We start from the raw sequence: 25,777 nt of genomic DNA, 5'->3' as shown, positions 1-25,777 counted from the left end.
GCCTTCAATTTTTTCCACTTAAAATTGAGGGGCTTGCATACTTTTAAAGTTTTTTTTTTGCTTTCAAAATATTAGCGTCTATGAATTTTCTTAATCTTCATTTTCTCCCAACTAGACCTAGAAGTGGCATACAGAATTGTGGTGGGATAGGGGTGGGATGTGTATGGAGGTTCACATCCACAATTTGTTAAAGTTTGATTGTTTTTCCTACTTCCTCCCATCCACATTTGCATAAAAATGAGATCACACATGTTTACTTACTTGGTTATTTGTAAATACATGACAGTAACACCTCTCTTCCTTCACAATTCATTGCACATTGCTGGGCTTGGAAGAGAAGCTTGAAGAATGCTTATTCAATGTTCAGTTGATGTGCAAAATTATATTACTTTCTATTTGTTTTAGTTGCTGCCAAACAGTTGATTTCCTTCAAGTCCTGATCTTTATTCAGATAAGTTTGCAGGGGGAGGGCTTCCATTTCTACACACCAGATAGAATGCATTTCCTTTTCACCTATTTAGGCTAATGGCTTTTCAGTGTTATGCAGAGTAAAGAAATTATTTGGCTTCTATTCAGAAGACAATTTGGTGTGAAAAAGAAAAGGCTAATTCCAGCATAATCATTAAATGAAAATGAGAAAGGTTAGCACAAATTAAAAAAAAAAAAAAACAAAGAAAGAAAGAAAGGAAGAAAAGTCAGTTGAAGATTTTCTAGGAATCACAAATTGTTCTGCTCTGTTTAGGTTTAGATAAGCTTTTCAGTATTTCCCAAGCTGATAGAGTCTTTGACAAGGATTTTCTTCTGGGTGGAGGTTTTCCTAATACTTCACTTTGCTGTTAATAAATTTCTTTTTTAAGCTGAATTTGTCTTTGGAAAATTGGGTAGACTTATGACCCTGGAAGTCTGGTCTGTCTTGGAGAGAGAAATGAACTTGAAAAGAATTACTGTGAAGTGAGGGGTACAAGCCTTTAAATGAAAATTAAGATAATGGCCCGTAATCAATACAGCATGCTTTGTGACAGAATATCTGTAGACTAGATTTATATCAGAAATTCAACAAAATTACACATCATCACTACCTTATCCCCTAACATCATCTAAATGTATAACTTTTAGTAGACGTAGGGGTCCATGACCCAGGAAATTAAACAAAAAACTTTAGAGATGGAATGAAATTATATGCAATAGTAGTGATTCTGTTCCACTTCTAATGGGGCTGAAGTGGCCATGTACCCTCCAGGTACGAAACCCCATAGGCTATTAGAAAAATGAGTGCATACTGTCTGGCATCTGGATTCCTTCTCCTTGGGATATATTACAGGCCTTCTTTAAACACTTCACAGTGATAACTCTCCCATAGAAACATGAATAATGTTTCTTGACCTGAATGTCATATAATCTAAAAATTGTCTATAGATAGAACTTTTTCACTGGTGCCAGGAAATCAGCTTAGGCTCACTATATCCATCCATTCTAAGCCTCCGAAAGAGAGCTTTAAACTTCTTTGGCATGCCAAAAATCTAGGTTTGAATTAAATGACTAATGCTTTGCCTAGTTTTTACCACGACTTCTCTCTGCCAGAATCTTTTCAATTCATCCTCAGCCAAAGCTGTCATCCATCCTGGCAATGTACCTTTTCACCTCCCCACACCTCATGTCTGCTTTTCCAGTCCTTTGGCTGCCCTCCTGTTTCTTCCCTCACATACTTGTCTGACTGGTTCCTAGAAGCTTGGCTGAGATTTTTCTCTGCCATAAATCTGGCTACCACAAATTAAGGGCCCGGTGCCCAAACACACCTCTCTCAATGAAAATCTAAAGAGATCTAATATATAAACAAAAAGAATACTTCTATTTTCCTTCTAAAAATAAATCATGCCATGGCTTTTAAAGGAGAGAATGAAGAGCAGGTTGACAGAGAAAATAACTGGTTAGAACAGAGGTTAGGAAAAGACTTGAGGTAAGAGTAGTTACTCAACCATGATAATATCAGAAAAAGCAACAACCTTATTTATCCACAAGGCAGTCCCTCGCCCCATCCGCCCCATCCGTAAAGGCTAATGAGGGCAGTTATCTTTGTTCTGTGCACTGATGTAATCTAAGCCTTCAGAACCGGGGCTGCACATAGTAGGTGCTCTAGAAATATTTGCCGAATGTTCAAAGACTAAGAGAATTAAAAACTGATAAAAAATGACAAAGGCCACAGCTTCACCAAATGTTTAGCCTTCCCAAACACATCCCCATTGTTCTATTCTCTTTATACCCCTAGCCTTCTCCCTTGTTTCTGTCGTTCTCTTCTACATACATATTTAAATCTAAGCGCACACACACACACACACACACACACACACACACACACCCAAATCCCTGAAATAACAGACTGAAATGTGTTATTCAAAGCAAGTTATATTGGGCTGTTGCTTTTAAAGGAATGTCAACTCCTAACGGGTTTACTGTTTCTGTACAGCTTTCCCGCCTTCTCCGAGTGGATGCGAGGGATGAGGAATGAAACAATCAACATTCTCTCTCCTTTTCCTCAATCTTTTTCTGTCCTTTTCTCTCCTCTCCTCGGCTTTATCTCCTTTCCCCGTCTGCCGTTTCTCTAGGGTCGTTGCTTGGTTTTCTCCCTCTCAGCCTGTTGGTCTCTTTGATCCTTTCTTTCTATCCCTTATTCCCAGAAGCTCCAGAAAAATACCTTCTTTTTTCCCCTTTTCCACGTCACTTCCCTCCCTTCTCCCATCTCCCTCTCCTTCTCTGTGAGAGGTGAGTTCCCCGCTAGAGGCCAGCACTTTCTCCGTTTCGTCCCTCCCACCGGCGAGCAGAACTCGGAGAGAAAGAAGGGGAAAAAAGAGGAGAAAGAGCAAGAGAGGGGAAAAAAAACACAAAAAACCCCGGGGCCTAAGCGCGGAGGCCTGGCAGCAGCGTCGTCATGGCAACGGGCGCCGGCAGGAAACGAGGGACTCGCGGGAGGGAGGGGGGAGGGCGCCGAGGGGAGGGGGAGGGACGGGGGAGGGGTCCGGCTGCCCCGGAAGCACCTCCCCGCCAGCCCCCTCCTCCAGCCCGGCCAGCAGCCCCCGGCCTGCAGCCCCCACCCTCTCGGCCCGGCAGGAAGTGACAGGCCCCGAGCGAGCCCCGGAGGCCTGGCGGAGCCGCGGCCGGCCCGCACCCGGAGCGGCGGGAGGGGCGGGGAGCCGCGGCCGCGCCGGGCGCCTCCCACCTCGCTCTCGGCTCCCCCGCCCCTCCAGGAAGGGGAGGAGGCGAGGGGAGCCCGCCGCGGAGGCCGAGCGAGCCCCCCGCCCAGCCCGGCGCCGGGGGACCCCGGCACGTGAGGTGGACGCCCCCCCGAGAGCGCTCGGGTGCAGAGCCAGGCGCGGAGGTAAGCGGGCGGCCGCGGGCCGGGCAGGGGCAGGACCTCCGGGGGCTTGGCTGCGCGGGGATGTTTCTTCCGCCACCTCGGGCTGTGGAACGCCCCAGGTACCTCCCCCGGCGTCTTTCCCTGCCTACCTCTGGCGCTCGCTCTGCGGTCCTTCCCTCTGCCTGTCCAGCCTCCCGCTCTTCTGTTCATTTCGCTGTGCTCACTGCTGTCCGTCCGTCACCCTAGTTGCTTGTGACCGCTCATTCTCTCATTCATTTTCCCGTCTCTGACTTTGGCTTTCCCATCCAAGCATGCTGTCTAGTTATCTCCCTGCTTTTTCTGGTCCGCTGGGTTCCTCAGTCTCCAGTTCCTCGACTTCTGTCTGTCTCCCCGCTCTCAGTAAGCACATTTCTCCGCTCACTTGGGTCGGCTCACTGCTGGCACCGCTCAGTCGACCCCCGTCCCGCGGTGAGATTGATTGCTCTTGCGAACGTCGTTCTCATCCAGGTTCTAGGTACAACAAGGACCCCTGGGGCGTCTCCTCTCCCTCTTCTTCACATGGCTTCCATTTCTTTGGCACAGCCTTCCCCGGACCACCCCCCTCCTCCCGCCCCTCTTCCTATGCCCCATCCTTTCTACGAGACAGTTTTGTGCTTTGGGGAAATTGATTGCCTCCAACTCTTGGCTCGGTAGGCCCAGTACCAGGTCCACTTCAATATCCTCTTCCAGCTCCTTGCCAAAGGTCTGCTCCGACCCAACCACACACGCCCAAAGGCTGCCTTTCAGGATGACCGTGGTTTAGTTACTTTGGGGACCTCTATGGGTCAGCTTCTCTTTCTCTTCCAGTTAAATTCTGAAAATTTAAACTCACTGTGCTTCCCAAACTTTTTGTTATCTTCACTTTCTGTATTTAATTTTACAGTCCCAACACTGATCACTAATGAATAGATTTATGTGCCTGGGATCCAGGAATCCTGGTTTTGATGACAGTTTCTCCTGATTTTATTAAAAACTTTAAGCTGGTCCCTTTCCACCTCTTCTCTGTTTCTCACTCTGAAAAATTAATAAGACTTCCATTTTGGGGGGGAGATGAGGGATCATACGTTTTATTAGCATTTTCACCCATGAAGGGAATTAATGTCCCCTCCAGCTAGTAAAGGGGTCTCCTCCTGTCTCTGAGTCCAGTGAACTAAGTCCGGTGATCTATCTATACAGCTATGCCGTGCTGCCTCTAACCCTTACCCACTTTTTTTCTTCACATGCTGATAATGAGGATTCATGGGTCTGTATCTGTTTAGTGCTTTAATATTTTGGCAAAAGATGTGGGGAGAAGATAGACTAGACTTGAAGCCAGTGTGATTTCTCCTGTGTACTTCTTGGGTTATATCCATGTTTGCAGTAACATTTGCTATTCCTGTGCAACTGAATTCTTGGGGGATAACGATGCAATCAGATGATACTGGGAATGGAATCATAAAAAATCTCCCCAACTTTATTTGCAAGCCCAAGCGTTCTGATTTTGTTTACTTTGTTTGTTTTGAATGCAGTCATTAAAATAGGTCCACCCTCATTAAACTGTCGACACCCCTTAGCAGAAATTCTGGTTTGATGTTTACATTCCAAAGCCAAATTGTGCTCTGCTGATCCGATATCTATAGTGGCTCCACGCCTCAAAAGTAGATAATATAGTATTTAGGTTTAACAGAAGACGGGAAAAAAAAGAATGAACAAAAAAACCTTATTGTCATTTAGTGCTGCTTCGAAGGCATGTTTCTTCCTACTTCTCATCTGTCTCTTTGCTTGGTTCTTAGCAATGTTTTCATGTCTTTTTGCAAATTTTAGTATAGACCCCAGAGGGTAAATTCTGACTACTTTAGTGGACTCAAAAGCTGAATCTTATTTTCTTGAAGATTTTCATGGTTGTCTTTACTATGTTTAATACCTGTAAGTCATTTGTTAAAATGATGTATTACACTTATTTGTGAAGCCTTCCTTGCAAACAGGGAAACTGAGGTTATAAGAAGGGAAAGTGACATGTCCAAGGTGTTACAAGTAGCCTGAGTGGGAACCAGGCAGCTCTTCGGGCGATATGGGCTGTAGGCTAGTTCTTCTGTCTCCTAGTTTTATGCCTTTCTATGATGCATTCGATGTATTGATATCTGTATCTTAAGCCCCTCCTTTAAAATGATGACTGGTGCGTACTCAAAGTGAGTGACGCTGCCTTAATCACAGATTGTTTTTGGTTTGAAGAAGCATGTCCTAGTGTAAAGATCTGATACTTAACTAGGACAACTTTAACTTCAGAAAACCTCAATTCCACAATTGTAAAGTGGGGATAATTATATTTACTGTAAAGCAGTGAGAGATAATGGAGGTGAAGAGCCTCGCCCAGTGAGAGGAGGCACCTATCGGCCTCTCAGTCAGTGGCGACCATTGTTAATAAGATGATGCTGAGAATGGTGTTGCACGTGCTGAGAGAGATGAGATAACAGTGAATTTTAAATGGGACTATTTAAAAGTGTTATGGGGATATAAGGTGGCCTTACTGTGATAAGGAACCGCCTCACATTCTGGCCATTTTATATTTAATGGCATGAGGGAACAGGTAAAAGTTGTTTATTTTGCGACCCTGCTTAGCTTCAAAAGATGGTGTGGGGAAGTTATGGTTATAAGAGTATATTGAAGATTTGGTAGTTATTAAACTGGAGAAATCATGGTTTATGGAAGAAGAGGAAGGTTCTTAGATAACTTGAATAATAACATGAAAGAGTCGTTTGAGATCAGGTGTAAATTTGAATCCTTTGCTGCTTCCATCTAGGTCTTGAGTCAGAGCGCCAGCCTCGGGCTCCCTGGACCTCTATCATGGAGACTGAGAGTGAGCAGAGCTCCAATTCCACCAATGGGAGTTCCGGCTCTGGGGGCAGCTCTCGGCCCCAGATAGCTCAGATGTCACTGTACGAACGGCAAGCAGTGCAGGTGAGGCTCAGCTCTGAGGGGCTGTGATCTGTGAGCATTGGCTTGGGGCGGGCAAGGATGCAGGAAGATAATTGCCCTTGGTTCCTTTCCAGCAAACGCGGGGAGTCGGATTAGGTGACAACTAAGGTCCCTTCCAGTTCTGAGAATCTTAGGAGTTCACAAGTTTGAGCAAGGAGGCAGAATGAGATTCAGTCTTTAAGGTTTTTATACCATTCAGTTCATGTTGCTAGATTCTAACCAACCATTTCTCTTTATGGATTGTCAGGTTTTTAATTTTTGGTCTTTCTTGAAAATCACCCTGAGTAATGGAAGTTAAGAACTTTTACTTAAAATATTTTAGCTACTAGAATAACTATGCACATCCTAGACTGGTTCTAGTTATTAAAAAGAATAAAGTAATTTCCCGAAGTTAATGTTAAAACTGAATTACCAGTATCATCTTGATAAACACCCATTAGTATTATGCTGTAGATGTTTGAAAATGGCAGTTACTTGAAAATTTTACCTGATACAGTCCTTCGTAAGTGACCATTTACTCTATTTTTCATCATATCCAACCCCTTAGGATTCTGTCACCTTTATTGTATCCTTAGAATATGGTCTTTTATTTTCTTCTTCTCTTTACATTAATCAACATCCCATTTATTTTCACACCAGTTTAGTCCTAATTCTTTGTTATATCGTATATTTTACAGATTCCGTTTTGGGAAATAAGAGTTCATGTGAGTTATACTGCTTTACTTTTCAAGAATAGAGCACAGCAGAATTAACTGCTTGTCTACTTTTTAAGGACTTACTGGTTCTGATATAAAAATGGACAAATCAGATTACTTGACAATTTAACCAGATACCCATCTTCCTTTGTTTCCCTCCTTCCCATATGTCCCTTTCAGAGGATCACAGTGATTTCCATAGAATAGGAGTTAGGAGTGATTCTTCTTTTTTTCCTGGCCACACTGTGCGGCATGTGGGATGTTAGTTCCCCGACCAGGGATCGAACCCGTGCCCCCTGCATTGGGAGCACGGAGTCTTAACCACTGGACCGCCAGGCAAGTCCCAGGAGTGATTCATTCTAAGTGGATTGATCCCCGCTCTTTCTTCCTAGGCTCTGCAGGCACTGCAGCGTCAGCCCAACGCAGCTCAGTATTTCCACCAGTTCATGCTCCAGCAGCAGCTCAGCAATGCCCAGCTGCATAGCCTGGCTGCCGTCCAGCAGGTGAGAGGTCAGCAGCTAGCTGGCCCAGGAGGGAGGGAACAGGCATTACAGGTGGGTCGGGCCACTCTTCCTCCTCCGCTGAGCCAGGGTAGAAACAGTCTCCTCTGCCTCCTGTCCTCCTGCAGGAGGATGAAGGGACCTTAGTGTCTGGGCTCTCAGTAAGAACTGTGGGGAAACTACCTTTTAGAGGTAGCATGGCTTTGTGCTAGACCTGTCCTGTCCAGTATGGTAGCTGTTAGCCACAGGTAGCTATTGAGCACTTAAAATATGGCTAGTGCAAACGGAGGTGTGCGAAGAGATTTTGGATTTCAGAGACTTAGTATGAAAAAAGAATTTCAATAGTTTATGTTGGTTACATGTTGAAATGAGACAGATCAGCTTGAATAAAGTAAATTATTAAAGTTTACTTCTCCTGTTTCTTTTCACTTTTCGAAAAATGTTCACACTAGTTTATATATGTGGCTCATATTATATTTGTATTGATTGGGCAGCACTGGGCTGGACTTAGCAGTGACTCATGACATGACCTGACCAAAGTTTCTTGCAGCTAAAAGAAAGTGGGAGGAAGAGGACGGGTTGCCTGCCTGCCCCGGGTGGGTCATGTGGGAGTTATTGGGTTAGCATATGTGACAACATGAGGGGAATTGGGATTGCGAAGATACTCGTCCTTGCTCCACAGTAGAGGCTCTCAGTTCTTACCTGAGATCTCTATTATATTTTGTGCCTGTGATCTATTACTGGCAGATTCAGAGCCTTTTCCTTCATTGTCTCTGCTCTTTCTTGTCTTCTTTCCCCTCTAACAGGCCACCATTGCTGCCAGTCGGCAGGCCAGCTCCCCAAACACCAGCCCCGCCCAGCAGCAGACCACCACCACCCAGGCCTCCGTGAGTACTGCCCCTCCCCTCCGAGGGGCTTTCCTCTCTGGGTTAAACTACTTTGTGCTGCTGGTCTGAGAGTGTTTATCGAGCCATCAATGGTATTTACTGCCCTTATGTAGAGAATATTAGTAAAATGGAAAGTAACCAGCTTGGATCTGTATAGGAGTCTTAATGAGGAGGTCTAAGAAAGGAGGAGGAAAATCCTACGTAGGCGGTAGCAAAGCCTTGAATGAGAAGTAAGATCGGTTCCGTTTCGTTCCTTTGCCTTCTCAACTGTTACGCTGGTGGTTAGGGACTGGTTTGGTGATACCCTCCAGTAGCTGGATGATAGTCATGGATAGCAAGGTATTATTCATTTCCTCCTGACTATGAAAGTGAGATACTCTGTTCTTGACCGCGTCACTCTGAATTTGTCAGTCGTGTATACTTCCTTTTACCTCTCCCCAATCCTGAGTCCTGGTTCCTCTCTGTACCACACAGATCAATCTGGCCACCACGTCGGCCGCCCAGCTCATCAGCCGATCCCAGAGTGTGAGCTCTCCCAGTGCTACCACTTTGACCCAATCTGTGCTACTGGGGAACACCACCTCCCCACCCCTCAACCAGTCCCAGGCCCAGATGTATCTACGGGTAAGCCAAAGCCACAGCTGCTGTTGCCCCAGGGGCATAAACGTCCTGTGACTTATTGAGTGAAAGCTTTTTTTTTTTTTTTTTTGGCTGCACCACGCAGCTTATGGGATGTTAGCTCCCCGACTAGGGATTGAATCCGGGCCTGCAGTAGTGAAAGCACTGAGTCCTAACCACTGGACCACCAGGGAATGCCCAGAGTGAAAGCTGTTTTATTTAATCATGGTTACCCAGATGTTTTAAGACAAGCCGATCTGCCTCCTCTGCCTTACTTAACCTCTAGAAGTGATGCTTAGTGTTTACAGGTAGCCTGCAGATTACTGAGATCCTAAGTTAGAAGATGTTCACCTTAGTATTTGAGAAATTTGCATCAGATAATAGTCTTATCTTTAAACCTATGACTCAAGTACACGAATCCTGAGTGTCATCTCTTGGCCTATCTACTTACTATATATAGACACTTGCTCCACAATCCTCATTGTCTCAACTTCTTTGACGTTTGATTCTTTGCTATCAGTGTATAGTTTTATACACGTTCTAGGTTTTCTTCGGATGATTCATCGCACGTGGAGAATAAGGGTCTCCTGGGTTGGTGTGGAAAGGGGCAGGGCTTAGCTGTTTCGTATCTTCTGTTTATTTTGTCTTGTGGTCCTTCCCTTCCGTCTCTTCTGTCTCTCTTCTTTTCCTCTTGCTCTCCTCCCTCTGCTCGTCCTCTTCCTCCTCCTTGCCAGCCACAGCTGGGAAACCTGTTGCAGGTAAACCGGACCCTGGGCCGGAACGTGCCTCTAGCCTCCCAGCTCATCCTGATGCCCAACGGGGCGGTGGCCGCGGTCCAGCAGGAGGCGCCGTCTGCTCAGCCTCCGGGAGTTCACGCAGATGCTGATCAGGTCAGTGGCGACCACTTGACCTGCGGACGGACTCTGGGGAGGGCGAGGGGAAAGGCCTCGGACCAGGGCCCACCCTTCCACCCCATTACCGCTTTTCAGAATCCTTTTTTTAAAAAAACTTTCTGTAGAACTTGAATACCTTACACCTTTTTAGTTCTTTGAGTTAGGAAGGGAAGTAGGCTTGACTGAAAACAGCCCTGTGGATGTGGGAAGCCTTATTCTTAATACAGGACAGATGTCCTTACCCTTCTTTTAGCCCTCCATGGCTCAGTTTCATTCAGGAAGTCTTAGTTCTCTCTTCCTGTGGTACCGTCTCTGTAAGATAAGGGATGGTTGAGGGAATTCTAGTTAGACACACGTGAAGCGGACCTGGCTGAGTTGCTGGCCGAGCACTTGATTCCTTGTCTTTATGAGTCACTGTAGCTCTCAACCTTCAGCAGTCTGTCTCTGCTCACTGTGTTCCCAGTAAAGTCTTCCTCACCAGTGCTTCCCATGCCTTATCTCCAATATATATGTGTGTGTGTGTGTGTGTGTGTGTTTATACATATATAGAGAGCCTGCATGTTTTAGCTTCTTATGGGTGGGATGCAAACTGGGATCTCATAGTACTCGTTTCATTCTTTTAGTTTATCAGTCAGCAAGTAAATATTGAGCTCTTTCTGTTGATGTGCTCAGGAATATACTAGAAACTGGGGGATTGAAAAATGAGTCAAGTCTTCAAAGAGCTTAGAGAAGAAAGAAGTGCAAGAGTAAACAGTACCAACTTTGAGTGATGCAGGAGTTTAGGGAAGAGTTGCCTGCATTTCTTTTCAGTGACTTTTAGGAACATGAGCAGATTCTTAAAGGACGGGTAGGATTTGATTTGGAGTAAGAAGAACACAGGAGAGAGAACAGTGTGTGTAAAGGCCTGTCTCATGTACCTGAAGATGATTTGGGGATGAGTGAATAAAGTGGAGACGGCAGGCCTGTGGCTGGAGAGGTCGTTGTCAGGGAGAAGTCTGAAAGCCAGGTAACTTCACACATAGCAGTGGTACTGCTGGCTTGAACAGCAGATTGATGGGGTCAGGAGACTCCTTGAGAAAGAATCATTTAGGAACACGTGCCTGGAGAAGAAAGAGAAATGAGGGAACCTGCTAAGAAACTGTTGAGGTCATTTAGTTACAAGGTAAGGCCTTTGGTTTAGACTACAGTGATAGCCGTGGAATCAGAGGATGAGGTGGAGCCTGCTTCCATAGCAGTTCTTTCATTTATCCATCTATGTATTCATCAGATATTTGTGTGTCAGTGTGTGGAGGGACAGAGTAGTGGTTGAAAGTGGGAATCTGATGATTGGGTCGGATTCCAACTCCATGACTTAGTGTGACCCCTGCAAATGGCCTAACATTTTTAGCCACAATTTCTTCATCTATTAAATAGCTGTTATAAAATACCTACCTCAGAGTGTGTTGTGAGGACCAAGGGAGTTGATGTGTGTAAGCGTTTGAAGAGTGCCTGGACACAGCATAGTGAGTGTTTAAGAGTTTAGCCCTCGTTAGATCAGATATCAGACATTCCTTGGCCTTGAATGTCCAAGGTCATGATCACTGGACTGATGGAGATGACACATCATCAAAGCACACTGAACAGATAATCACCTGAATAGTTTAATGATTGCTTCATTAGAAAGTACAGAGTGCTGGGACTTCCCTGGCGGTGCAGTGGTTAAGAATCCGCCTGCCAATGCAGGGGATACAGGTTCGAGCCCTGGGCCGGGAAGATCCCACATGCCGCGGAGCAACTAAGCCCGTGCGCCACAACTACTGAGCCTGCTGTCTAGAGCCCGCAAGCCACAACTACTGAGCCCATGTGCTGCAACTACTGAAGCCCGCCTGCCTAGAGCCCGTGCTCCACAACAAGAGAAGCCACCACAATGAGAAGCCCTCGTACCGCAACGAAGAGTAGCCCTCTCTCGCCGCAACTAGAGAAAGCCTGCGCGCAGCAACGAAGACCCAACACAGCCAAAAATAAATAAATAAATTTATTTTTTTAAAAAAAAGTACAGAGTGCTCTGAAAACATAGAAAGGGGGGCTTCCCTGGTGGCGCAGTGGTTGAGAGTCCGCCTGCCGATGCAGGGGACACAGGTTCGTGCCCTGGTCCAGGAGGATCCCACATGCCGCAGAGCGGCTGGGCCCATGAGCCATGGCTGCTGAGCCTGCGCGTCCGGAGCCTGTGCTCCGCAATGAGAGAGGCCACAACAGTGAGAGGCCCGCGTACCGCAAAAAAAAAAAAACAAAAACAAAAACAAAACCATAGAAAGGGACTTAATTTAGCCTTGGGATGGGGGTAGATGTCAAGAAGGCGTTCCCGAGGAGATGGCAGTTAAATGGGGGCCTGTAGAAATCTTCAGGGGAAGACATGGAATGAGAGTGAAGGCAGGGTCCCCCCAACGTCCAGAGACCTGAGGAGGGAAGGGACTTTGTATATTTGAGGCACTAAAAGAATACCCGTGTTCCTGGAGCCTGGTGCTGGGGGATGGAGATGGCACTGGGGAGGTGGGAGAAACTAATCTTACAGGGCCTTGGGGACTGTGTTTAGGATTTGGGGCTCTATGTGAAGGCCAGTGGGAAACGGCAGTGACTTGGAGACTTGAGGGTTTAAAAAAATTTTTTTTTAGTTTAAGGACTATGTTGGCTCCTCTGGAGAATAAATGGAAATGGTGTGAGTGTGAATATAAGGAGAAAAACAGTGTTGTAAGAGTTTAGGGGAAAGACGGTGTTCGGATTAGGTGGTAGCAATGTAGATGGACAGAAATGAGTAGATTGGAGAAAAACTTAGAAGATCATTGGAAAGGGAGGTCTGACCCAGTGGATGGGGGAGTGGGGGAGGTGCCAGAGCTGGGATCTGACACGGCCGTGAGGGGCCAGGAGCGCTGTGAATGCAGTGAAGAATGCCGGGGAAGTGGACGCAGGGTGAAGTTCACTTGAGGATGTGCCGACCTAGCAGTGTTTGTGAGGCGCCCACGAGGAGGTCCTGGGTCAGCAGTCTGATGTACACAGTGCTCAGCTCGGAGGAGAGGTCTGACTGAGCTGGAGATGAACAGACAGGAGTAGTGTGCGTGGAGATGATAAGAGAAGTCAAGCACCGGAAATCGCTTGGGGGAGCTGGTACGGATTGAGAAAAGCCTTCAAGCTGGAGCCCCGAGGTTTAGAACGAGCCCTTAGAAAACAGAGCAGCTCCAGGTGGAGTAGAGGGTGGTGGGCTGGCAGAGGGGAATAGGCAAGAGTGGCAGAGACGAGATCTGGATTGTGCAGTGTCACGAAGACGGGAGCCGCATGTTACGGAAGTGGAGGGGGTCCTCTGTCCAGCTCAGTGGAGAGGGCGGGAGAGCTGGACTTAGGTCTGTGGGTGGAGAGCCCTTCCCGGGGAGTCGGGGGCTGAAGCCAGAGGAGCAGTGTGACTTGAGGAACGACTGGGTGGTGGGAATCGGTGCGGTGGTTGTAAACAATTATTAAGAGATTAGCAGGAACAGGAGAGGAGGGTGAGGCTGGGCTTGGGAATGGGGTTCCGGCTTGGTGATGGCAGGGAGCCAGTAGAGGAGAGGTTGAAGAGAAGGAGAGATTTGAGAAGGAGGAGGGGATGGGACCCTCAGCCTGGAGAAGGACGGCCCTTGGAGAGGAGGAAGGAGAGGAGGAGAGGGGGTGGTAAGTGACGGGGGCAGGTGCAGGGGCACGTTTGGTGGAACTGCTGAAGCATCGAGCCCATCTAGTGGTTTTAGTGTCTGCTGGAGTGAACAGTGACAAGGGAAAGAGGAAGTGGTTCTGAGGTACAAGGAAAGGAAAGTTTTCAATAGCCATTATGGAAAGGAAGCCGGTTAGAAAAAAACAATATAATTGCCAGGTAGTATATAAGCGCCCCAGCACCCAATCCTGATGATTCTTGTAAATCTCTCTCAAAAGCTATTACTCTTGTTCTTTATTACTGTTGTCTGAATTCGGGTTCTTTTTGTTTTTCACCTGAATTACTGTACTAGTTTCCTAACTGGTCTCTTGACTTCAGCCATCTCTACTTCTAATCCTCTCCCACATTACTATCAGAATAAGTTTTTTAACAGGAAGATATATGTTGTTACTAACATTATTTTTAATTGTACCTCTGGTGTACCGAATTTGATAAATCATAATCCTTGGCTCATGGCCTCCTCTCATCAATGGTCCACTTTTTAAAAATATTTACTCAGTAAGTTTTAATCATGTAATAAGCTATCCCCAGTTCCACCCACTGCCTCCCCTTACCCGTGATTCCTAGGGTCATCCTTCCCTGTGTCCCTTTTTATGTAGTTTTATTGCCTTTATGTATATTTCTAAAATGTACTTTTATTATGGGACATTTCAGACATAAACAAAAATATAAAGAAATATGAATCTCCATGTACTTAACCATCCAGCTTCAACATTTATAAACATGTGGCCAATCTCTCCAAACCCCTTCCCTTCACCTGTGGATTATTTAGAAGCAAATTCCAGATACCATATCATTTATATATATATATATACACACACACACACATATGTATAATTTATATTTACCTTTATAAGGTACTTGTGTTGTACTTGTGTGCAGTCTTTTGGGGAATGATTTCTTAACAGCTTCTTGTCCAAATCCATCTGTACTGTTGTATGTCATTGTACTTTACTCATTTTGATTTCTATGTAATATTCCATTGTGTAAATATACCACACATCGTCATTCATCTTCTCTTCCGATTACGGCCATTTGGTTGGTTTCCAGGCTTTTATTATTATGACTGGTGCTGCTGTGACCATTCTCAACACAAGCCACCCATTGTATGCGGCGAGCATTTCTCTTACGGGATTCCTGGGTTATTAGAGTGTGTGTGAATATTCACCTTTAGGATATGATGCCAAACTGTTTTCCAAAGTGGTTGTACTGATTTCTACTTTCATCAGCAGTGTTTGAAAGAATAGTTTCAGCTATAGATTTGATCACGATGGTTCTGATGCATATTCTTCAGTGGCTTCCTGTAATCCATTAAGTGCTCATCATTCCTTCTCTCCATTCATACCTTGGAGCACTTACTATCTGTCAGGCGCTGTGCTAGGTGCTGGGGATATAACAACGAAGAAGATGGAGAAACTCTCTTTCCACAGTAAAGTTCAGGCTCTCTTTGTTTTAACACACCAGGCCCTTGGAGACCTGTCCTCTTTCTAGCCTCAGCCTACCTTCCTAGCTTCACTTCTTGCCATTCCCTCTAGTTCACCCCAAACATAATGAAATATTTATAATTTCCAAAAATGCTGTGCTCTTTCTTGGCTCAGTGGTCTTGCCGTGTTGTCACCTATGTTTTCAAACCCCTGCCTTCACTATTACCTGTTGGTTCTCAGCTCAGACCTCACCTGTTTTAGGACGTCTTCACTAATCTCCCTAGTCGGAGTTAATCTCCTCTCTGTGCTCGTGTAGCACTGTGCGCCTATCTGTGCATAGTGTGATTTGGTTTTCTTGTCTTTTTTAGTAGAAAGTACTCATTGAAAGCAGGGGCTCGTGTCTTTCATCTCTGCATTCCCAGTATCCAGTGTGGTACCTGAAGCATAGTAGATGTTTTGTAGATGTTGAATGAATGAATGGAGAGGAAAGGGAAAATCGGAGACATTTTGAAGGAATACAATAACCAGACTAGATGATGGATTTGATAGTGAGTGAAGGAGCCTGAAAAATCAAATATGACTTGAGTCCCTCCCTGGGAAGGCCTTCACGGTGTACGTTTGTACAGGAGGGGGTACGAGTTGAGGGGGGCTGTGGAATACCTGTAGCTGTCATCACTGCTTCGGAATCAGTCACAGAAATCTTTGCCCTGAGTGCCCCCTGTTCCCCTTTTCTCAGTCTGTCTTTTGCTTCTTATCTTTCAGGTGCAGAACTTGGCAGTCAGGAACCAACAGGCCTCAGCCCAAGGACCCCAAATGCAAGGCTCTGCTCAGAAGGCCATTCCTCCTGGAGCCTCCCCTGTCTCCAGCCTCTCCCAGGCCTCTAGCCAGGCCCTCGCTGTGGCTCAGGCGTCCTCTGGGGCCTCAGGCCAGTCCCTCAACCTTAGTCAAGCTGGTGGAGGCAGTGGGAATAGCATCCCAGGGTCCATGGGTCCAGGTGGCCAGACACCTGGGGGCTTGGGTCAGTTGCCTTCCTCAGGAATGGGTGGTGGTGGGAGCTGTCCCAGGAAGGGCACAGGAGTGGTGCAGCCCTTGCCTGCAGCCCAGGCAGTGACTGTGAGTCAGGGCAGCCAGACAGAAGCAGAAAGTGCAGCGGCCAAGAAGGCAGAAGCAGATGGGACTGGTCAGCAGAGCGTGGGCATGAACCTGACACGGACAGCCACACCTGCTCCCAGCCAGACCCTTATTAGCTCAGGTAAGCTGTCACCTCTCATAATGTCATTGTTCTCTCGGGACTTGTTTGAAATCGTCAGAGTACATATCTTTGCCTTTTTTCCTGCTTGTCTTGGTCCTGGACTAGTGGAAGGAAAGAGAATCACATCAACCTTGATCATATTAGTCCAGGGAGACAGGACGACAGGTAACAGAGATGGATCTTGTCTGTTTCCACCAGGCAGCAGTCAGTTTACAAGTTGCCTTGTCCTCTCTGTCTTGGGTCCTGAGTTCTTCAGTTTACTCACTTGATCCATTCATGCACTTGGTTCTTTTTGAATTGCCTGCTGTGTTCTAGGAGGTGCTGGGACACATCTTTGAAAAACAGACCCCTCTGCTCACGGAGCTTACAGTTTAGCATAAGGGATGCGTTTAATGTTGGTTAGTTGGCCCAGTGTAGAGCAGAGACTGTAGAGGTGCCTTAGAGCACTTAGGATGAGCAAATAGAGCCATGGTTTAATACAGTCAACTTGTGATCATCTATATCAATGATAAGGATAAAAAAGAATAAATAATAACCCAAAATAGTTCTTGATTTCAGGCTGTGTGTAGAGTTAGATGTGTGCACCTTACTTGGTAATGTTTATTTTTGCCTTCCTTGTTTCTAGTTCTTTAGTTGTTGCTATATTTGAATAAGGTATTCACAAAATGTAACAGTTAATTATCAGTTTAATGCCTAGTATTTACCCACTGTAGCACTTCTGTTACCGAAGTGCTTTCATTTCACATATATCCTCTGGACAGTCTGGTAGGGTATGGAGCGGGGAGATCCCACCTCTAGTTTACAGTGGAGGAAACTGGGTAAAGTCCGAGCTCGCAGCTGCTGCTGACTCGTAAGACTTCTTCTCATAGGCGGTGACCCAAACTGATAAATCTTGGAGACCGAGGCATTCACAGGAAGATGTTGGTATCTTTACCTCTGTGGACGTTTATTGTTTCAGTGACTGCTAAGTGTTTCTCATGTGTCAGGCCCTGGGCTGGGTTCTAGGGGTGTAAAAATGAAACATGGCCTCAGTGCTTGAGCTGAGTCTAATCATGGAGAGGATGGGCCCGCCATTGTCCTTGCTGAGTGCAAAGTAACAGGATTTAAGTAGAGCACAAAAATAAACGTTAGATAAACGCAAGAAGTTACCGAGGACTGTTAACTGCTCGAGCAAGAGTGGTCTCTTGCGGAAACCTTTAAGACTGGAGGTAGCTGGTACTGTCCGACTCGGAGGAAGGAGTGTGATCCAAGCCGCCGGCCGGGCCCCTCCAGGCTCGCCTTCCATTCGCCGTCTGGGTCCGCCTTGGAAGGTTGCTCCGGCTTCCCATTCCTGGCGCTGCTGCTGATTGTCTGCCCCCCTCCCTCTTTGTCGCTTCTGGGCCGTCCCCGCAGCCACCTACACGCAGATCCAGCCCCACTCCCTGATCCAGCAGCAGCAGCAGATCCACCTGCAGCAGAAGCAGGTGGTGATCCAGCAGCAGATCGCCATCCACCACCAGCAGCAGTTCCCGCACCGCCAGGCGCAGCTGCTGCACACGGCCACCCACCTCCAGCTGGCCCAGCAGCAGCAGCAGCAGCAGCAGGCCGCGCCCCTCCCTGCCCCCCCGCCCCCGCAGGGCCCCCCCGCCCAGCAGGCCCCGCCTTCGCAGTCCCAGCAGCCAGCCCAGACTCTGGTTGTCCAGCCCATGCTGCAGTCTTCGCCCTTGTCGCTCCCTCCTGACCCAGCCCCCAAGCCTCCCGTCCCCATCCAGTCCAAGCCACCTGTGGCCCCTGTCAAGCCTCCTCAGCTGGGGGCTGCTAAGATGTCAGCCACCCAGCAACCTCCGCCCCACATCCCCGTGCAAGTCGTGGGCACCCGACAGCCAGGTACAGCCCAGGCCCAGGCTTTGGGGCTGGCCCAGCTGGCAGCTGCCGTGCCTGCTTCCCGGGGGATGCCAGGCACCGTGCAGCCCGGCCAGGCCCACTTGGCCTCCTCGCCGCCTTCATCCCAGGCCCCTGGTGCGCTGCAGGAGTGCCCGCCCGCTTTGGCCTCGGGGATGACCCTGGCTCCTGTGCAGGGGACGGCACACGTGGTGAAGGGGGCGGCTACCGCCTCCTCACCTGTTGTGGCCCAGGTCCCTGCCGCCTTCTACATGCAGTCTGTGCACCTGCCGGTGAGTGATGCCTGATGGCTTTGAGGGCACCATCATCCTTGAGAGGACCTGAGCTTAATTTAGGAGGGGAATAAGGAGTTAGGAAGGTTAAGATACTGGTATCGATCACTGCTTCTTTTGTAAGAGAGAGACATGTTCATGGAAGGTTAAGATCCTGCCATTTATTTCTTCCTTTTGTAAGAGGGAGACATTGGTGTAGATAATATCTGAAGTTCATACTCGTAAATTTGCCACTGAAATTCTGTGTTTTTGGATGTGTACTAAGTTATATCAAGATATAGCCTTAACCACCAAAATTGATTTTTAGAAAAACAACAGTTCGTGGTTGGGCTGTCGATGAACCCAGGGTCTCCACGTCTATGTGAGGACCTGGAGAAAATGTTGTATTTTTTGTCTTGATGTAGAAGTTACACTTCTTGGGAATGACCAGAAATTTTACTGTACTGTGGGAAGTATACAAATTGGGGAATCTAGAACTAAGAAAATTTTCTCTGACAGTATGGGAATAATTGTGTTTTCTTGTTATCCTTCACTCATAAATCTTTTCTTTCCTGTTCTTCACTTTATAGGGCAAGCCCCAGACATTGCCCGTAAAACGCAAGGCTGAGTCAGAGGAGGAGAGAGACGATATCTCCACGTTGAGTTCAATGCTTCCTGCGAAGGCGTCTCCGGTAGTAGACAGCCCGAAGGCCATGGAGGAGAAGGGCGGTCTCGGAGGTGAGTAACTGGCTTCTGCAGTGCTGCTGGAGTGCATGGAAATTAGAGGAAGGTTCTGAGTGAGCTGAAAGATCACTCTGCCTCAGCAGGCTTGGTGGAGTACATCCAGACACAGGGCATCCAGGGTGAATGATCCAAAGGGAACATGTATTAATTACTGTGGAAGATCAGGCTGACATGGCTCATAGATGGATCAGCTGGGTCTTCCCCTACCTGTTCCTCAATCTTGTGTTTATTTTCCAGACAAAGCTGAACCAGTGACCACTGTGAATGCTGGTACCCCGAGCAGTGACGTAGTAGCCTTGGCTCCTGCCCCGTCAGCACCGCCTCCCACGCTGGCCATGGTGTCCAGACAGATGGGTGACTCCAAGCCCCCACAGGCCATTGTGAAGCCCCAGATTCTCACCCACATCATCGAAGGCTTCGTTATCCAGGAAGGAGCAGAACCTTTTCCGGTGAGGGCAGGGCCAGAAGGTGGGGCTTGGTCTGATTGTTGTCTTTTCAAACTCCACGAAGTCAAAAGGCTCAGAACTATTTAATTATTAGAGAATGGTTCAATTCTGTTGTTTGTATGGTTAGTTGTAAAGAAGGAAGTGAAGAGAAGAAACAGTATGTAGACTCGAAAGTGAAAATGTTGGGAAGAGGAGAAGAAAAGGAAAAAAGTGACCTCTAAAGCTGTCATGTTTAGTTAGACAAATTAGGTTGTTTTATAGTGAAGAAAATTGTGGTAGAGAAGAGACTTTTCTGGATACCATGAGTTGCAGAACCAGGACCTAGAACACAAGTATCTTGACTCCTAGTATGTTCCCTACAATTTAGGAAGGAAAAGGACGAAATAGGGAGCCCAGGTAGGAACTTGTTCTCCAGTGGCTTATCTGAAAAAAGCCAGTTAGAGGCTCTTGATTGCTATATTGAAAATGGTTTTCTCTGCATCGGACTTGGTCGTTAACTCAGAAATCTGGGCAAAGACATGGTGGTGAAAAATGGTGGGGAAAGCTATAGGGAAGCAGAAAGGAATTAGGCTAACTTAACTAACCTTTTTCTGGGACAGGTGGGTTGTTCTCAGTTACTGAAAGAGTCTGAGAAGCCACTGCAGACTGGCCTCGTGACAGGGCTGAATGAGAATCAGTCGGGTGGCCCCTTAGGTGGGGACAGCCCATCTGCTGGTAAGTATTTATTTAGAGACCCATCTGGGGAAGGAGGCTGATGGAGATGTGTTTGAGGACTTAGTGTAAAATAGGAATTATCTATTTCAAGTGGGAATTACGTGAAGTCCATCCACGCTGAGAAACCAGAAACCACATCATATAACAGAACACGCAGACTCACACAAAAGTTGTTCCATAGGATAGAACGAAGGGGAATTTTATCAGGCGAGAGTAATCTGTTGAATTATTTACTATAAGGATATATTTTTCAAAAGACGATCTAAAATAGGCTATTTCTGGGAATTCCCTGGCGGCTCAGTGGTTAGGACTCCGCGCTTCCACTGCAGGGAGCACGGGTTTGGTCCCTGGTCGGGGAACTAAGATCCTGCCTGTTGCAGGGTGCGGCCAAAAAAAAAAAATACAGGCTATATCTTAATTTCCAGTTCTCCTTATTCTAGATTCTGTACTACATGTTAAGGAGTCCTGTTCACATTTCCCCCCCCTGCTTTTGGAAACTTCTGTGGGAGAGAGGTCTTATGTCTTTCCAGGCATTAAGTAATCTTTTCCTCTCTCCTGTTCAGAAATGCAGTCTTGTCTGAAATCTGAGATTGTGAGTCAGGATAAAATTAGTCATTTAAGGTGGAAATCGTCTGGCTTAAGGTTAGGAAGACTGTGATGTTCTTGAGGGACAGTTCTTTATGGTTTTGGATCTTGAACTTTGTTTTAGGGATTCTCAATTAGGTTGAGTAGGTCTTTGGGGGGAACCCTGAGAGTAATTAGAGTCCAGCGCTGGGCCTGACGGGGGCCTGAGTGGCAGCAGAAACCGATGCAGCCCTCCCGCGCTGCCTTGTTTTCAGAGCTAGATAAGAAGGCGAACCTCCTGAAGTGCGAGTACTGTGGGAAGTACGCCCCTGCAGAGCAGTTCCGCGGCTCCAAGAGATTCTGCTCCATGACTTGTGCCAAGAGGTACTGTAGGCACCCCGCCTCACCCCCCTCCATCTAACCTTACACCCCTTCCCTAGGATCTGCTCAGGGCTCATAGTTAATGTCTCCTCTGCTTTCATTCCCTTCCCCAAATCGGCCCTTAAAATCCCAATTCACATTTAGTGCAGGGGAGCAAGGTGGTCTTCTCTGGCAGCACTCATGACCTCCTGCACGTGCCCTGACCCGTAGGTATAATGTGAGCTGTAGCCACCAATTCCGGCTGAAGAGGAAAAAGATGAAAGAGTTTCAAGAAGCCAACTACGCCCGCGTTCGCCGGCGCGGACCCCGCCGCAGCTCCTCCGACATCGCCCGTGCCAAGATCCAGGGCAAGCGTCACCGGGTGAGCTGCCGGTGCGGGGCGCACTACCTCAGCAATGGGCCATTTTCCTTCCTCTTCCCCACAGGGCAGTTCCTTTGCCCAGCTAAGAAGAGTATGAGACCAGAACTCCGGTTTTGTGTTGATTGCCTTCCTCCAAATTCCAAGAGATCCCGACCTCTTTGTCCCTTCTCACCTTACTGGTTGCCTGTCCCTTAATCCTTCCGCTGTGTTTGAGGAGGGAGAATCTCGGGCAGTCGTTGGTAGAAGGGGAGAACTGAGGGATACAGTTCAGACTTGAAAGGCACTCGAGAGCGGACTGGTGACTTCGGGCATTTGCACGTGAAGTACAGATTATTTCACTTGTGCTAAGATGAGTTTTTCCTCTGTGCCCGATAGTAATCCAAACCCAGGGTGGCTGGGGAGAGGAGAGGGAAACCTCATGACACTGTTACTTGTGACCTGTTTTGTGGTTTTTTCTGTAGGGTCAAGAGGACTCTAGCCGGGGTTCAGATAATTCCAGTTACGATGAAGCACTCTCTCCAACATCTCCTGGGCCTTTATCCGTGCGAGCGGGGCATGGAGAACGTGACCTGGGGAACTCCAATACAGCTCCGCCTACACCAGAATTACATGGCATCAACCCTGTGTTCCTGTCCAGTAATCCTAGCCGTTGGAGCGTAGAGGAGGTGTATGAGTTTATTGCTTCTCTACAAGGTATCGCGGGCCTGTCCACCAGAACCCGGGTCACCTGTATTGCTTCATTTTCCTACAGTTTTCTTTAGGTCATCCCACAGGGGCTTTTGTAACTGGAAATGTAACGGACTTAAGCAGTAGAGGCTTAAGTATGGTATGACGAAGCCTCTACTCTTGGTATTTATTCCAGTTACTTGTCCACAGCCTGGTTTCCCAGTTTTCCTGGGTTGACTGTCCTCTGCTATGTCATTAATTTTGCAACAGTTGATTTTCATCTATGATTCTTAACCAATAATTTTTATTTTTTATTTTTTTCTTTTTGCGGTATGCGGGCCTCTCACTGTTGTGGCCTCTCCCGTTGCGGAGCACAGGCTCCGGATGCGCAGGCCCAGCGGCCATGGCTCACGGGCCCAGCCGCTCCGCGGCATATGGGATCCTCCCAGACCGGGGCACGAACCCGTATCCCCTGCATCGGCAGGCGGACTCTCAACCACTGCGCCACCAGGGAGGCCCCAATAATTTTTAGATAAAGTATTTTTTTATGTGTTTAATTGGGATACCCACCATGGATAAAAGACTTTTCTCAGTGGAGAAGGGGATTAGGAAATAATGAGCCATTGTTGCCCTGCTCTCTTCAAGGCAGGATTATTTATAAGCTATTCTTTTTTTAAAAAAAATAAATTTATTTATTTATTTATAATTTTTGGCTGCGTTGGGTCTTCGTTGCTGTGTGCGGGCTTTCTCTAGTTGCGGTGAGCGGGGGCCGCTCCTCACCGTGGTGCACGGGTTTCTCATTGCAGCGGCTTCTCTTGTTGCGGAGCATGGGCTGCTCTAGGTGTGTGGGCTCAGTAGTTGTGGCGCACAGGCTTAGTTGCTTTGCGGCATGTGGGATCTTCCCGGATCAGGGATCGAACCCACGTCCCCTGCATTGGCGGGCGGATTCTTAACCACTGCGCCACCAGGGAAGTCCCTGTCTTGGTTCTTTTTGTTTTTATAAATAGCCAGTTGCTCTGATTTCATTTTGCTTCCAAAGCTTGCCATCTCAGACCACTGTATTACTGAATTTAGGACAAGTACTTTGGTACTACCGTGTAGTTTCTCATACATATTCCCATCATTTCCTTCTAGGCTGCCAAGAGATTGCAGAGGAGTTTCGTTCCCAGGAGATTGATGGACAGGCCCTTTTATTACTTAAAGAGGAACATCTTATGAGTGCCATGAACATCAAGCTGGGCCCTGCCCTCAAGATCTGCGCCAAGATAAACGTCCTCAAGGAGACCTAAGGTGGCCCTCTTGCACAAACCAGCCTAAGGCAGACACTCCCCACTGTCCAGGTTATAACCTGGTGCCAGCAGAGACTTCACAGGGAAGACAGAGCTGTTCCAATTATGTATGTCTTCTGTAGAGGGGATTACTGAGACAGGGAAGACAAGTGCAAGAATTGGTTGCTGGTGCTACATGGTGGCAGCTTTGACATTTCTCTGGGTTCTACTTTATTTTTTAAATCTTTACGATTCTCACCTACCCTAATCCAATCTTTATAAAAGAGGCAGTCTAGAGAACTAGGACTGCTCGGCCTTATCCCGGAGCGGAGTGTCTAGCCAGGGTCAGAATTCTCCTAGAGGAGGAATGTACAGTATGGTGAGGCGAGGAAATGGGTGGAATGTAGGTGTGCCTCAGCAATGGGGGAGCTAGGGTTTTCTAGCTTGTGTGACACAAGTAGCAAAATCTGGCACTCCCTCTTCCCTCTGGATCGTCTGACTGTAGCTGTGGCCCAGAGTTTTGTTGTCACTCCCTTAGTATTGGATATTTTCTCCTGCATCCACGGCAGGGTCACCAGCCAGGGTAGAGACTGGGTTGGCATCATTCTGATTTGCTGCAGGGACTAAAAGTTTTGGGCACACACGTGGCTGTTGTCTTTCTTTCCGCATCCCCCTGCTCCTTTCCAGTTTTATCTGTTGTCTCCTACCCCACCTTTCTTTTCCATTCCAACTCTGCTCTGTCCTATAGCTTTATAAAGCAGGAGCGCGTGGGACTGAGGTCAGGAATAGAAGTACCTGCCTTAGGCGCTATACCTTATACAACAAAAATATTAAATATTTTTTTTCCTCCTCAGTAAAAGGATGAAAATTGGTCTCAGTTGTCTCTTACTCCATCATTCCAGTGTATCTACCCTCTTCTTTCACACAAATGACTAGGCCAACTGTGTGGTTTTTTTTTAAATCTTTTAAGTGTTTTTGTACAAAAAAATGTATACATATATTTTTTGCATTTTTAAAACACCAGAGTGTGGGGGAGGGATGCAAACAAATAACAAAAAAGATGCTTTTATAACATTATTTTCCCTGTTTAGAAAGAAGAAAAAAAAATCATTCCAATAGTATTTAAAAGTCCAAAGATGAAATCATTTCATTTCCTTCTCTAAAGGCTAAGAAAGGCCCCTGCCTATTGATTCCATCCTCCTGTGTCCAGTGGAGCCATGTTACTCTTCAGTGGCCCAGGCTCGCTATCACACAAAGATCAGGCCAGGTTTCTGGGCACACGGCCTGAACAGAAAGGTGGAAGCATCAGAAGATTAAGACCGTCTCCCCACAGAAGTAATGTCGTGGGCAAGAAGACACGTCCCTGAGCCAGAAAAAGGGACAAGTGCTGCAGCCGCCGCAGCCAGGGCGGAAGGTGGCAGGGCCCTGGATGTCCCACTTCTGCCTCCATTCCCTTTCCAGAAGACTGGGGGCAAAAAAAAAAAAAAAAAAAAAAAAAGTCAAAATGACATGCCTACGAAGGAAAGTGCAACATGTTTAGAAATACTGCTAGAGGGAATGTTTTAGGAGTAAGAAAAGCTTTGCCAGCTTTGACCGCAAGTGGGAGAAGCAAGTCATCAAGGAGATCCCACTACAAGGTAAACAGACTTCCCTTTTCTGGAACACCGGCAGCATAGGAGGTCAATTTCAATGTCCCTTTCCAATGGACTGGACTCCTGGATTAGGCATTTTGGCTGCCGATGGACCAATAACCTAAGACTACAATCCAGGTCCTAGCTCCAGCGATAAAGTCACTCCAATGCCAGCAAATGATGTATGGTACCTTGTAATCCTCTAACTGGGAAATTTCAAATTTTCCCATCCTAATCCCAGAGGTGGGAGAATTAAGTCTATGACATCACCAGGCTCAAACCAAATGGCAGTACTTGGACTACAACCAAGTAATCACTGCAAAATTGTTCCAAGCAGCAAGAAATTACATCCAGATTCTCACGGAGACTACTACTGGAGGGTACAGAGTAACGGCATGAAAGCAATCAAACCTTGTATAAATAATGTTTCTTTGCTTTTTTTTTTTTTTTTAAATTAAAGAAATCCAGTGTCTCAAAAACTTGTGAAAATGTGTTTAAAAAAGGAAGGGTCAGGGAGCCTGCCGTACCCTTTTGCTCATG

General features: G+C 47.0%; 1 protein-coding gene across 3 annotated transcripts; it reads left to right on the top strand.

Annotated features, from left to right (window-relative positions):
- Nucleotides 1-3,013: 3,013 nt before the first annotated feature.
- Nucleotides 3,014-24,913, top strand: PHC1 (polyhomeotic homolog 1). 3 transcript variants are annotated; one of them, XM_082636235.1, is made up of 15 exons: nt 3,014-3,373; nt 6,171-6,328; nt 7,434-7,544; nt 8,348-8,428; nt 8,903-9,052; nt 9,781-9,936; nt 15,841-16,330; nt 17,723-18,483; nt 19,053-19,200; nt 19,444-19,655; nt 20,252-20,366; nt 21,206-21,314; nt 21,522-21,672; nt 22,134-22,365; nt 23,473-24,913. In XM_082636235.1, the coding sequence occupies exons 2-15, from the start codon at nt 6,215-6,217 to the stop codon at nt 23,625-23,627; spliced, it is 2,985 nt and encodes a 994-aa protein (XP_082492361.1). In that variant the 5' UTR covers nt 3,014-3,373; nt 6,171-6,214; the 3' UTR covers nt 23,628-24,913. The 3 variants fall into 3 exon arrangements, with proteins under 3 accessions (XP_082492361.1, XP_082492359.1, XP_082492360.1); XM_082636233.1 differs by having other exon boundaries at nt 3,276-3,373; nt 9,805-9,936; XM_082636234.1 differs by lacking the exon at nt 9,781-9,936 and having other exon boundaries at nt 3,276-3,373.
- The last annotated feature ends 864 nt before the right edge of the window (nt 24,914-25,777 follow it).

Source organism: Mesoplodon mirus (genome assembly GCF_964341445.2).
Source record: "Mesoplodon mirus genome assembly, chromosome: 11".
In the NCBI taxonomy this organism is placed as follows: Eukaryota; Metazoa; Chordata; class Mammalia; order Artiodactyla; family Ziphiidae; genus Mesoplodon; species Mesoplodon mirus.
This window is presented reverse-complemented; position numbering and strand designations above follow the sequence as displayed.

Coding starts and splice junctions, on each gene's coding strand:
- PHC1 (XM_082636235.1), top strand. CDS start 6,215: ATGGAGACTGAGAGTGAGCAGAGCTCCAATTCCACCAATGGGAGTTCC. Junction 16,331..17,722: donor CCAGACCCTTATTAGCTCAG/GTAAGCTGTCAC, acceptor CCGTCCCCGCAG/CCACCTACACGCAGATCCAG. Junction 21,673..22,133: donor TCCAGGGCAAGCGTCACCGG/GTGAGCTGCCGG, acceptor TTTTTTCTGTAG/GGTCAAGAGGACTCTAGCCG.